Below are 14867 nucleotides of genomic sequence, written 5' to 3' on the forward strand. Positions count from 1 at the left end.
CTGAGCTGAAATTGGACACTTAACTGACTGAGCCACCCAGGTATCCATAGATTTAAGCAACATATTTATAACCATTATAGGTTATAGGAACTACACTCTACCTATATATAGATTGGATATAGACTTCCATTCAAAGGACTTGGTAAATTACTATGTGCATGTCTTTATCTAGAAATTTTGTAATATTTAAATTTAAGAACATTCACATTTTTTTCATAGTAGAGGAAGTGATCCAAACTGTATTTCAGACAAATAACTAGAGAAAATGAGGAGGATGGATTAGTAGGCAAGAAGCTATTGTCAGAGATCAGATCAGTGGTGATGGAGATAATACACGGGGGACGGCTGAGATGTGGCCAAGGTAGACGTGACAACACAGGATGACTAATGGCAGAGCTGAGAGGCCGGGAGGAGTAAAATATGACATGGGTTTTTTGCTTAGCCAACAGGATGGAAGGTACTAACATAAACGAATAAAAGAGAGGAAAATATACTTAAGGAGGAGACCATGAGTATAGTTTGGGGAAGGGTAAATTTAAGGTGACTCCAGGAAATCCATGTGGCAACATATAGACAACTGGGCAAGAATTATTACCTGTGGTTTTGGGCAGCTGTGCACACTGAGATCCAAAGAGTCATCATAAAGCCACAGAGTTAAAGAGCTGGAGATAAGACTAAAACAAATGCCTACTTCTTTGTGGTAATAAGTAATCTTAGGAAACATAGGCTATATGTGTAGTACATATATTTCTTTCATTTTAAAGTCAGGTCAAATTATAAGAGAAAATAGAAACTTCAACATGATATACTTTATTGCTGTGGACTAGAAAAGAGAGCATTTTGAGACACAGCATGAGAGAAGTTGTACTGTTCTTTCTGATTATCATGCTATACTAAATACCACTCTGGCTAAACCAAGCTATATTGTCCCTTTTGAATCTTGAGTTTAAAGCACTCACACATTTGAGAGACTAGACTAAGCCTCACACTTAAATCCTGGCTTCTCCCCTCTAGTTTATTCCTCTACAGAAGAATGAATGGTGGGGCACCTGGGTGGGTCAGTCGGTTGAACGTCCAACTTCGGCTCAGGTCATGATCTCAGTTTGTGGGTTTGAGCCCTGCATTGGACTCTGTGCTGCTAGCTCAGAACCTGGAGCCTGCTTTGGATTCTGTGTCTCCGTCTCTCTGTCCCTCACCTGCTTGCACTCTCTCTCTCTCTCAAAAATAAATTAAAAAAAAAACATTTAAAAAAATGAATGAATGAATGAGTGAATATGGTGAAAGCCAGGATTACTGTGAGCTCAGCCCTGCGAACAAGAGGATCCCTCTAGGGCACTTGTCATTTCTGCCTGTCTTTCATTCTACTTCTCTCTGTTCCTTTCTTTTTCATTCTCCCTCTCTAGTTCCCCCATGCTGCCACCACCCCCAAAATATTCCATCTATGTAGAAGTATCATACAGGTTACAATTCCCTTGGCTGGTAAACTTTACAGACAGTGAACGTAGTTCTCATTCAAGGATGAAAAAAGAAGCTGCCACATTCCAGAAACCCCTGTCTCCCGTTTAGTGTCCAGTTTAGACTGGTTATATATAAGAGGAAGTTTAATGTGGAAGGGAAGACTTGGAACTCAGGACTTAGCCAAATCAACAGATAGACATTTATATAGACCCTAGTTGCCCTACCCAAATCCTCATCTGTTTAAGGACATAATGATGATGTTCCACACTTATGTGAGAGGCACAGCAGATCTGCAGAGTGCATTTATCAATAGATGCTCTTCTGTACAGAATCTTGGGATTTGGCAACACAATGTTTCTCTGAAACAAATTGAGTTTTAACATGCTGATCTCTTCGATTGCCTTTAATTGGCAATCCAGAAAACCCAATAGTTGATGAAGTAGAGAGAAAGTAAAAAATGCCCAAAGAATAGAATGGAAAGGTCTATTCCAAAAGCTTCCTTGCTTTTCTGATTCCTTTTTTTAAAAAGGTTTTATTTCAATCTCAGTTAGAAATACAATGTAATATTAGTTTCTGGTGTCTGATTCCTTCTAAGTGAAATGTTTATGGAGTGGCTTTATGCTTTAATCTCAAATAAAATTCCCCAAAGACCGAACATACTTATATTCAAATGCACTTGCTCAAATGCCAATAATTAATAATATATAATAATGATACCAATTATATAGGCATTCAAGTAAATATTACAAAGTGCCATTTAAAACAGTATGGCAAACTAAGTATTATGTGAAAAACCTTTCTGTTATGGCACACTTAAAATGTTGGGTAAATTATTCAAAGTCTTTTTTTTATTTAAAAAAGTGGGTTTTTTTTTAATCCGTAATATACAGGCAGCAAAATAAGGGAATTATCATAGTGAGTAAGCAGACTTATGGAGCTGGTATTTGCCTGATGGTATGTGCCTATCAATAGAAGTCTAGAGCTATGAGTTTTAGTAACCAATAGGAGAAGAGAATAGGAAATGAAGCTTGCAGATAAAGTAGGGTATATGGTTTGATTAGAGAGCCTCACATACAGCAAAGATCCTGAAAGAGCAAATCTCAGAGGGTGAAGTAGAAAAGGAAATTAGCCTTCTGAGAGAACTGGCGAATGTACAATCTCAGCCTTAGCTTAGTTGAAACAGAACAACCACAAAAAAATCTGAGAATTCCTTATCACAAGTCTGCATTTACTCATGTGAGTTGATGTGTTAAAAATAGCAGAAAAACAAATGTTATCCTATTTAATGGACTTTCTCATAAGCAATAAAATATCAGCATGAGACCCATATGGAGCAAGTAAACTTTAACAAAATTCTGGTTTATCATGCTTTCATTTTGGTAAAGCACATCCTCTCATAAGATTGTTCTTTAATACTTGGTCTCAAAAATTCCCTCAGAAAAATTTCTAAGGATTAGAGTTAACAATCAAGAATCACCTATACATGAAAAGAAACAAGCTACTATGAGGAAGAGTAAGCAGAAACAAATAGCTGAATTAGACTCACAAGGACTGCAGATATTAGAATAATCAAACATGGAATACAAACTAAGTAAGTTTAATAATTTAAAGAAATATAAAGAGATATTACACAGTTTACTTCTATAGAAGTGATTGGAATTTATCCAATATCTACATTAGGCTTACAAATAAAACTTCAAAATCTTAAAATCATGAAATATTTCAAGGAGAAAATGTTGAGAAAAATCAAGAATGGTAATCTTAAAACTAGACATATACAGATCACATTTGCCTACAAGTGACAAGTGAAACAAGGAACCACATTTCTACCAAATACTAGACACTCTTGTATGACATCACATATGTATAATCCTAACAAAACCTTTGTAAGCTAAAGTATTATTATTTACTCTTTATTACACAGTAAAGTCAGGCTCAAAGAAGTTATGTGGTTTTCTTGAGATCACGTGATGTCAATGACAGAATCGGGATTACAACCTGGCCACTGTGGTTCTCTCATACCCTGTTCTATCAATATACAGCCAAATTCTGTTCTCTGTTTATTACTTTGAAAACCAAGGACATAAAAAACCTAATTATCATAAATTCATATGCTTGTCTTTTTTCAAGGAAGTTTCTGGTAAATGATTTCATTTGATTCTATAAACAATCCCATTAGAACACACACACACACACACACACACACACACACACAGGCAATGGAGATATATCATCTCCACTTACTAATGAGTGATGGGCAGAGCTGAGATACCACATGGTATCCAAAGTCCCTTCTCAAGATCCCCTGCAGGGATCTTTATGTCACAGTATACATCTAAAGAGGTGGCAGATTGATACTGGTATGACCTACCTGTTGTCACCTTCTCTGGAGAAAAAGACCGTGAAGGTTTGAATGTTCCCTTTTGCTTCTGCAGGTGGGCGCCAGCTGAGACGGACAAACCGACTGGAAACCAACACAGGGACCACATCTCTGGGAGCAGAAGGGAGGACACTGGAGCTTGGGATAGCTAGGAAGGAAGGAGAGGAGGTGGTCAGAGATGTTGGTGCCATGGGTGGGAGATATGCAGGAAGGCAGAGCAGACCCATTAGCAAACATAGAATGATCCATTCATAGATTATAAAGGAAGGAAAAAAACCAAGGAAAGCAAACAAACAGTAAATGGAATCAAAGCTCTATTAGAATTTCTTGGAGCTTATGAAAGGGTGGGTAATTAATAACATATATGATTCTACTGAATATTTGTCCAGTTTCCATTACTCATGGGATCCAGGACCATTAGCAAGTGTTCTGTTCAGGCATGATGCAGAGGAACATAGCCATAGACAAATGCCTCAGGTAACCAAGCAGTTATTACAAAAACCTCATTCCACTCAGAGCCTGTTCACCCTGTTTTAGATACAGTTTGAAGGAATAGCAAATCAAAGTCATGGAAGCTAACAAAAAGTAGAAAGAGTTCTTATAGACTACCTGCTAGAAAGGAAATTACAGGAAAAAAAAATTCTACCAGACATAAAGACATACAATTGTCCAGTGCTTGTAGGGTACCACTGCATGTATAGCAAAGTTTGGCAAATTGTTATTCACAGGAATAAATCATCCACAATTGGAGAACTCATTTTTTAAATATTTGGGGCATTTACAATCTGTAAAGAAAATTTCTATCAGATGTGTGTTTGTATGTGTATGAATTCATAATTCATTCTCTTATTTTTTCAAGTCTCCAAGGGGAGGAAACGTGTTTCACCCTGACAGGTGATGTCTATCCCTAAAACACAATGACACATTTGCCTACATTTAATCTTCAAACTGGATTGTGTGGGCTGCTTTCTTCAGTTCTTTTCAAAGTTAGTCTCCATCCTTGCATTCACTTTCTTCAAGGGCTGGCTGAATCACTATTCCTGAATCACTATTCCTGCTGTGCACTACACTCCTATTAGCTGGAAAATCTACTGGGGTGAGGGAGCCTATCTTCATTCCCAGTGGTTCCAGAAATATTATCAATTGACAGTGCATACCAGTTATATAGAAGAAGAAGTTTTCAAGAGCTGCAGAAAGCTTTCAAAGTTATTCCTGGCCCCGTAGATACTCAGCACTTCTTTATAGGTGACAGTCCCCCTTACTTTTTTGGTCAACATAGTATTTGAAACAAATGGTAGACTGGTAGCAAGTTAGTCAATCTTTTGTGGCAGACTGGTAAGGGGAGGGAGAAGATTGATGCCTGGACATGTAGCATCTGTCTCAAAAATGTGGGTGACATGAAGCTTCCTGATAAAAACCTACACTTCCCCACAACACGGACATCTCAAACTCGCACACTGAAGTGAATTTATCCTCCCCACCACCTTCACTGCCCACTCAGCCTGCTTCTCCTCACTGGGCCACTCAACTCAGTTGTGTCTACACCATTCTCTCAACTGTACAGCCCAGAAACCTAACAGGTATCCCCACCCTTGACTCTCTTTCACTCATTCCTTCTAGGATTCCCCCTGTTGGACATCAGGTAAATCTACTCTGTGTTAGCTCCACTTACACACTTAGAGCCCCACCGTCACTTTGTCTTGTCAGAACTGCCACAGCTGTCTTCAAGCATCTCTGCTCTCCTTGCTCTCATCTCTCTCAAATGTATTCTCTGGACAGCCTCCTGAATAAGCTTGTAAAAAGACACATCTGGTCATATCCATCTACTATTAATTTATCCTCTGTGTCCACTCTTTACCTCAGGGAATCTCCAAACTTCAAAATCAGCCTACTGGCCTGGCTCCTGTTTATCACTTTTCTTAGTTTGGCTTCCTCCACAAAGAGGTCCTAAGAAAAGGATTTAAAACAAATCGTTTATTTGGAAGCTGATCCAAGGAACCACCGGAAATTTGGGAAGTGAGACAGCAGGGAGTGAAGGCTAGAAAAAGTGAATTATCTGGCAGTCAGCATACTAGGAAACTGAACGGCAACTCCACTAGGGACTCTGGGGGCCAGTGTGGCATAGGCCTCAAAGTTATCTGTTCTGAGGCAAACAAGCTGAGATATTTATCTACCACTCTCCCACCACTGATTGAGGGCGATTCCAAGGGCATTAGCTTTCCTGCACAATAGCTTAGTGTGTTCCTATTGCCAGAAAAATACCATTTTGGGGAAAGGCTTGCAAGGTTTCCACAGTAAGCAGCATCCGTTAGCTCTACTCATCCAAAAAGTATTCACAGAGTGCTTATCCAATGCCAGCCCTTCTAGGCCCAGAGGGGACAGTAGTGAACAATAGATGAAGGCATTCCTCATGCAGTTCACATGGAGGTTCCCTGGCTCCCCCCCACCCCTGCCCCACACCTCATTTGGGTAACGTGCCGAGGTCATAACAAAGTTTGAGGGAAGCACATGTCACATGACAACGTGAACACCCAGTCGTCACACCTATGAACGACAAGAGGATCTGAAGGCTCCCTGGCTTTTTGCTGCTTGCACCAAGCAGGCTCTCTCCATGAGGATACACGGGTGATTCCCTAAAGCCTCCACACAGTAGCTCCCACTCTACCAGACCCATCTCGTCCACCTAACTCCTGCTATCCCCTGTCACTTAGTTTAGTGTCGTTTCCTCTGGAAAGACTGATCCGAAGTATTTGCAAAATATCTAACAGATGATAGTTAATATCTATTATATAACAGGAATGTCCAAAGATCAATAAAATAATAAACTTATTTTAAAGTAGGGTTCAACCTGACAGTAAAAGAAATGTGCATTAAAATAAAATCTAAAAAAGTCTGTCAGGATAAAGTGCATTTAAAAAAAATCTGTCACGGTAGCAAGACTTTAAAGAATGTTAGTATCTACAGTTGGCCAGGATGTGACACTCTCTTACACTGTCAGTTGAAGTTTGTAAGAGTACAGTCTTTTTAGCAGTTCACTTGGCAAAATCCTTTAAAGTGAAAAATATTCATACCATCTGACCAAACATTCTCAGGTCTATAAATTTATCATTTTAAAAAACCTTAAGTAACCCATGCATCCTTGTGAAATCATAGCTCATTTTCTCCAAATGTAATACCTATACATCTTACCAGTTTAAAGTAAATGGGATCCTTACACGATTTTTTTTAGCAAAAGATTTTCTAAAAAGCAAATGTGATCAATGGTGACTTGCAAAAACCTTTTGAGAACTCTCAAGAAGTTAGACAAATGACTTGGAAGAGAAAAGGGGACAAATTTTCAGTTCCTTTTTCCTCAAAAGCACCTCACGTAGAGATGGTATCACATCCGAAATGAGTTGACTTCCCCACCCATTCAGGGGCTGCCTAGAGGCAGAGCAATGAGAGCCTGCACACAGATGCTGTTCTCCTCAGGCCTCCAGGAGTGCCTTCTCACAGAGCTAGTCTAGATGCAGATGACACAGATAAAGCTCAGAATAGAATGAATCTCGGACTCTTTTACCTCAGTTTAAACAGTCCTCGTCTGAAAAGGAACGGACACATTTTTTAACAAAGAGATGGCTTCTTTCTTTATACAGGGAATTAATTTTGTTCGTACTAATCCTCCAGGCTTTCTCTCAACAGTCACTCATCTTCACATAAGGTCTCAATAAGGAACCAATCAGGACTTTTTTTCTTTGCTCTTGGAGGCCTAATCTCCAGTCTGGACCTAATCTCCCTGGCCCATTACTGTTGCCATGGTTACGGCTTCTTTATCTGTTGTCATGGAGAAGAAGAGGTGCATTTGCCACCCTATAACATAGTCTTATTATTTTTTTTTTGTTTTTGTAAGAATCTCTTTTTAAAAAATTATCATAGTACAATCCAGGAAAAGGAAGTGATTTCTGAAAATAATATAAATCAAAAGAATAGTTTTAAAACTTTGGTTTCTAAATTACTAATTACTATTTCTACTACTAGTACTATTTTATGTAGTCTACTACGACTACTACTACTATTTTATGATGTTATTGCCATAGCCTTGGCAACAATTATATCATTGGCTTAATTTTTCTATAAAGCCATGTTCCGTCTAGATATCAAAGAGGTTTTTTTTTTCTCTCAGTATTTTACTATATATTTACAGACATTAGTTTTCCTCTGAGCTTATTAACTATCTGACCTCCACTCGCTATGAGGCACATGAAAGATAAGATGTATCACAAAAACACAAAAATATTTAATTTGTGTTAAGCATCAAACACCGATAGGCTTATTTCCTTATCATTCCCCATACTGTTAACTGAAATCCTATAAATGTGGCTGCCAGATCAACTACATTTTTTTTCCACTGCATCTCCTTATTAGCTTGAAGATTTAAGTAAAATATAAATAGATAACATTAATGAAATGACAGGAACATTTAATTGTCCTCAGGGCAAACTCTATCTCTTTTCCTTTTGTATTCTTTTCTTATCATTGCTCCCTTGACTCCAAACTCTAGATTTTAATTGTCCAAATAGAGAAGTAGATAAAATTTAAGTTTTGGTTTAAAGTTTTTGTAGTTCACAAAGTAATTTCACAAACCTACCAAAAATAAGGTCAGCTGTATATGTGAAATTACAAAGACTAACATTTTTTTTTCTACAGTTTCATGTTATTTTCAAAATTCAAAGAATCATGGCTTTTGAGCTAGTGTATTCAGAACTTTAGTAAAACTAAGAAATGTGAATTTAAAAAAATAGTGATTTGAAGCCACTTTTTATTTTAAGTTAATATGAGATAGAAGTTAATGATCTCTATAACATTTCATTAAATCTTAATCTTTACATAAAATGATTTATTGGGTTAGTATCTAAAATTGAATAATCAACATTTATTGAATGTCTATCAAGCTCCTACTGCTATGCTTGAAATGAAGAATTATTTATTTTTAAACTGTGGATTTCTTCTAAGAGAATAGGGAACTAATTTTAAGACATAAGGTGGATACATGTAAGACAATTACTAAGTTTGAGATAGTCTCTTATTTTTTTTTAATATTTATTTATTTTTGAGAGAGAGAGAGAGAGAGAGAGAGAGAGAGAGAAGAAGAAGCAGGGAAGGGGCAGAGAGAGAGAGAGGGAGACACAGAATCTGAAGCAGGCTCCAGGCTCTAAGATGTCAGCACAGAGCCTGAAGTAGGGCTTGAACTCACGAACTGTGAGATCATGACCTGGGCTGAAGTCAGACACTTAACTGACTGAGCCACCCAGGCAAGATAATCTCTTATTTTTAAACAAATTCCATGCTAAATTTTCAGTAGGGTGTTTGTTTATAAATCAGAACACTTTCTCCCTAAGCCATTTCTATTCTGTTCCCAGAAACATATTATTTTGCAGACCTCTTATTTTACAATCTATCATAGCAGTAGTGCTATGGAATTGGATCATGCATGTATGGATTTTCTTTGCTAAGATCAATTTATGTGTCCAATCATTAATCCATTCAATATTCATGGAGGGATTACTATGTGTAAGGCACTGCATGAAGGGCTGTTTTAATCCATCTTCCAATTCCAGGGAGGAAAGCCCCCTCAGTAATGGGTAATTCTCTCTGCCCCAGCTTCACTGTAAGGACCTATCTACTCTCACCTCTCATATTGCTCCTCTCATCTCAAGCTCTATGTTCTCAGTTGTCTTGGGCAGGGGTAAACCTGAGAAGGATACAGTGGAAGGTCTCTGGGGTCACTGACCTTAATTAGTTTCATGAAGACCTCATGCTTTCACCTCTCCTACTTTTCTGTGCCACAGCCTGAGCTAGAATACTTCCCTCCAACTTCTTTCCTGCTCTGGCCTGGGCTTCTCCTTCAGATTTATGCTCAGGTATCACCTCACTGATTCCCACCTTGGCTTAGGAGCCTCTAAATCTAGACTCTCACAGGCTTGGGTGAAGTCCCCTGTAGGCACTTCCTACTCTGAACTGCAATGGCTTAGTCATTTTTTTTTTTTGGTATCCTATACCAAATTATATTCTCTGTAAGAGGAGAAACCAAGTATAAACTATTCATCACTCTAATCCCTAAATCTAGCACCATACGTTTAGTGACTTCCTAGGCATCCAATACATTCTTGCAGTGTTAGCTAAATGAAAGGCATTGCAAAATTGTGAAATTATAATGTTGAGACTTATCAGAAAATTCCCTTTCAGAACCCTCAAAAATGGGTATTTGAGATTATGTACTGGGAAGGAAGTGAGCTATTATTACAAGCTGGTCATACTAATCATGATTACTCTGCTAATAAATTACAAAGTAGATTAAAAAACTGAACTCAGAGGAAGCTTCCAAGGGAATGTAGATTTACAAAGAGACTATTTCATTTTGTACCAAATGAGAGGTGAACACGTTCCTAAAATCCAACTATGTGCCAAACAATGTAGAAGATGTGCTTGTACAGGAGTAATGCCTAAGAGAAATAATGTTTTCATTAAGAAGCAGATCAGATGCCTAAAAAGTTAATTTGAGTTAACTTGTACATCTAGAAAAGAACCTGGGGATCTGTTATAGGAAGTGTGATTTTTATCCCAAAGCTATATATCAAAGAGAATTGACAGGCCAGTGTTGCATGGTAAGAAGGATCACCTATGGCCACACAAAGATATATGATGGAAAAAAACCCTGTAAGGTGGTATTATATCAGCAGAGATAACTACATCTCTCAGAGTTCGAAGCCTTTTCAAAAGACAAAATGAGAAGAAAATACTATCTGGTAAACTGGTCAACCTACACATGTGTGAATGAATTGTATTCTTTATTTTCACTTTGTTTATTTAATAAAGTACCTTTTAAAAGGGTTTATCCAAAATAGAGTGGATCTCAGGCAGCTTGGGAAGGTGGCTAGTCCATCATTTATGTAAACTAATGCACTATACTAGAAAATTACAATTAAATAGAAGGGGCGTTGGATCCCTGCTCTGCTACTTTGTGACTACATAACTTGGAAAATTATTTAGCTTCTCTGATACTTAGCCTCCACATTTGAAAACCGATGCAATTTATCTGACATGCAGGCCTATGTGCTGATATAAACTAGGTTTAAGGGCTGCTCACAGAACCTGGCATATGATATGTATTCAAGGAATTGTTATTATTATTTAATCTATCTTCAGATCCAGAAAGCAGAAAGTCTGCCTCTGCTGGCCTAGTTTCGTGATATCTTGTTGGAAATCTAGGATCCTTACCAGAAAGGCTTTGGGAAGGATTTGGGCTAAATCTGATAGGTCAAGTGAGTTGGGGACAAGAGTGCTTCCTCCATGTAAGGATAAGATGTGGTCAGCTCAATCTCTCTCCCTATTTCGTTTATCAGGTTGCAAAGAAAATTCATCCTTTGTTTTCCCCTTTTTGTCAACCCACATGTCTACTTCAAGAAAAATGTACTTCATTTCAGGTCTCTTCATTCTCTGTATTTTCTTACTAATCATTGTACCCTTTCCAGCTGTCTCTATTCCAAGGCTTTGTAAGGCTAACTTTAATCATCTCTCTCATCAATGTCTCTTCCTGGCATCTTTCACCAACTGTAGGAAAACTCCATTTCTACCCTGTCCCCAGCTCCTTTTGTTTCCATCCTTTCCCTTGAGTTTATGTCATTGAATTCCTAGTCATTATTTATCCCTTCTCCACGTCTAGGGACCTGGAATGTGCCATTTCAATCATTCCCCTGTCACCAGAGCTTCCTCTAGGGATAAAGACTGACAAGCTGTGACATCTCCCCTCCCATCTCTCATGTGCCTTTATCAATGTTCACCTTATCCCAGCCATCTGGTGCTTTGTCCCAGGCTGCCATGTGATCCTTTTCTCCAGCCGTGAAGAACATCTAAAGAACACATGCATTGCTGATACAAATCAGTATGGTAGGCTTTAAGAGGCAGCGTTTTCCCATACAATTTCCTTTGATAATAAGACACTACCAAAGTGAAATAGCTAACAAGCTTTGTTGTTAAGAAAAAATAATTGAATCAGTGCTAGGTAGTCTTAATTTTTTTTTTAAGTAACTGATTTTTTTCAGTAAGAAATTCAAGTTAAAGTAAGTTGAAAATAATACAAATTAAATAGGAAGAACTAAAAGTTCAAGCTATCCTCTTTAGTATTATAAATACTATTAATAACTTTTACTGTTTCTGGATACCCAGTGACAAAAAAAAAAAAAAAAAAGCAAAAAAACAAAAAACAACAACAAAACAACTGCAATCACATTTGATGGCTCATTGATTTCTACTAATGGCAAATTTCCAACTTTGTCCATGGGATTTAAAAACAAATTTTAAAAGACTTTATTTAAAGTTACTGTCTAAGTGTAGCTGTAGAAATGGTCATTGCCAGGATGGGCTAGTTTCAATGCTCTGAAATGTCTCGGAGCATGAGAGTTTCAGAATGACATACTCACCAAATGCTATGTTTCTGATAGACAAGAAGAGAACGGGTGTGGGAGGCAGCATCTTAGGCCAGGAGCGCATTGGCAGGGCATGGAGGTTTATTAAGCATCTTGGCTCTAACCCCTAGGTACTCATCCTTGAATTTTATAGCCACCAAAACAAATTAAAGGGAAATAAAAAGAATAAAAGAGGATATAAAACTAAGATAAATTATTACTTATTCCAATTAAGTTTATAGAAGTAGAGCCTTATATCACCACTATGAAGCTGCTGCAAAATTACAGGGGTGCACAGAATGCATATGAAAGACATTTCCTTAGAACCCTGTTTCCTTTTGAGTTTGTCCTTCTAGGCCTACACATATCAGAGAAAGAGAAAGAAATAGAGAAAGAGAAAGAGAAAGACGGAGAGAAAGACAGAAAGAGAGCATGCAAGAGTGAGAGAGGCTGTCCAATTCTGTTCTAGTCTCCTTTCTGGGAAGTCAGATGGGAAGCATGGAGAAATTGCAACCACAGGTGAATGACCACTCATGTAAGCTCATCTTTTTTTTTTTTTTTTCCTTTTTTGATGTATTACAGTAAGGGAGACAACAAACTGTAAACCATAAAAAAGGCTTATCAGGATACTTTCAACAACAGCCAAATTATGGAAAGAGCCTAAATGTCCATCAACTAATGAATGGATAAAGAAGATGTGGTTTATATATACAATGGAATACTACTTGGCAATGAGGAAGAATGAAATTATGCCATTTGCAGCAACGTGGAAGGGACTGGAAGGTATTATGCTGAGTGAAATAAGTGAGTCAGAAAAAGACAGATATCATATGTTTTCACTCATGTGGATCTTGAAAAACTTAAAAGACCATGTGGGAGGGGGAGGGGAAAAATAGTTACAAACAGAGAGGGAGGGAGGCAAATCATAAAAGACTCTTAAATACGGACAACAAACTGAGGCTTGATGGGGATGTAGGAGAGAGGGGAAAATGGGTGATGGGCATTGAGAAAGGCACTTGTTGGGATGAACACTGGTTGTATGTAAGCAATGAACCACAGGAATCTACCCCAAAAGCCAAGAGCACACTTTACACACTGTATGTTAGCCAATTTGACAATAAATTATATTTTAAAAAAACAGAGGTTTACTGGCCTGAACCTAGCAGTTATACTTCGAAGCTATTAAATAGGCAAACAAAAAGAACAACAATCAGAGATGGTTAAGTAATAAAAATATATAATCATAAATTGTGGCTGTGCATCAAATTCCAGTATTCTTTCTGGTCAGTCTAAATAGAACAGTATTAATTCCTACAAAAAAAGATGGGTCTTTTTAAAAGTCCTGTTTGATTTTTTAAATAATCAATAAATGTGTTGATTTACCCAAAGACCCACATCAAATCGAATTAAGGTTGGTAAATTTATTGAATAATTTCAAATATAACATAGGGCATGTGAAAATTCTGAAATACAGGATACAGGGATTCAACTATAATAATAAATATTTGTTTTAAGTTTGATTCTTGGTTGCTATTATAACTAAAGCAAAAAATATATTTTTGGCCTAAATTGACATGTTTATGATCATCAAGAGGCATGATGGATGATTTTTTTTTTTCTGGAGTAAAGTGAAAAGAATCGAGGGATTAAATAGGAGGCAGAAATTAAGAGGCAGACTATTTTGTCTTTCAGGCAGTAGCTAGACAGTTTATCTTCTCGGGTGCAGATAGGTTGTAAGACTGCCACAACTAAGGTTCTATCACACTGGGAAACAACAATATCTTCCATCTTTGTCCCTTTTCCTGTTTGTTTTTCTACTTCTTTCTTTCTCTCTTTTTTCTCCAAAGCTGATTCATCCAAATTCAAGACAGTATTTGGAACTCAGTGGTAGCCACACTGTTCACTTTGTGGGTAATAGCTGTGTTTAAAGATAATATAATACAAAAAAAAAGTTTGGAATTAGGATATTAAAACAATGGAAGTCTGTGCTAGAGTCACTACTGATTATATGACTTTATTATCATGCCTTCTGTCTCCGAGTTTTTTTCTATTGTCAAAATATAGGGAGGCAGTTGTAAGAGTATGACATAATAAAAGAACCCACAAAGAAAATATCGATAAATATTACTATATTGAAACTAAAACTTCTATATAGAAAAGCATAATAAATGAGACTGAAAAATGCATGACAAACTGGAATAATATTTTTACTAATATTACAAAAGATTGCCTTTTCCAATATGCAAACAGCTGTCACAAATTAATTAAGAAAAGAAAGTAAGAAAAAGTGAGAAAAGATGGGGAAACATTATGAACGCATGCAACTTTCATTTCAATATGTTTGAAAATTCCTATTATCTCATCCTTATAATAATTGCTGAATCCACCAAAAATAATTCTTTCACTATAAGGGTTGTCAACATAAAAATACAAAGTACTGTGGCCTTCACCTTCAATAATGAAAACATTTGTTAGGTTTCAAAAGAGAAGGAAACCATCATTTCTCCAACCTTTGGTTATGTAATGCAAAGAGTAAATTGTATTCTATATCCACAGGAATATTTTCACAAAAGAGAAAAAAAATG

The 14867-nt window shown here is 37.1% G+C and overlaps 1 protein-coding gene and 1 non-coding gene across 2 annotated transcripts in view; both read right to left on the reverse strand.

The window, feature by feature from the left end:
* The window catches only part of DCC (DCC netrin 1 receptor), a 753976-nt gene that overhangs the window by 341206 nt on the left and 397903 nt on the right, over positions 1-14867 (reverse strand). Inside the window, exon 8 of the mRNA XM_047086216.1 lies at positions 3830-3986. Within this exon, the coding sequence (XP_046942172.1) occupies positions 3830-3986 (157 nt within the window). The remainder of the gene's footprint in view (positions 1-3829; positions 3987-14867) is intronic.
* Positions 6298-6401, reverse strand: LOC124517194 (small nucleolar RNA U13). Its single transcript, XR_006963344.1, has one exon. It is a non-coding gene; the product is annotated as a small nucleolar RNA U13 (small nucleolar RNA).

This window comes from Lynx rufus, unplaced genomic scaffold (genome assembly GCF_022079265.1).
Source record: "Lynx rufus isolate CCGP_SWC_20201006 ecotype Redwood Valley unplaced genomic scaffold, mLynRuf1.p SCAF_20, whole genome shotgun sequence".
NCBI classification, from domain to species: Eukaryota; Metazoa; Chordata; class Mammalia; order Carnivora; family Felidae; genus Lynx; species Lynx rufus.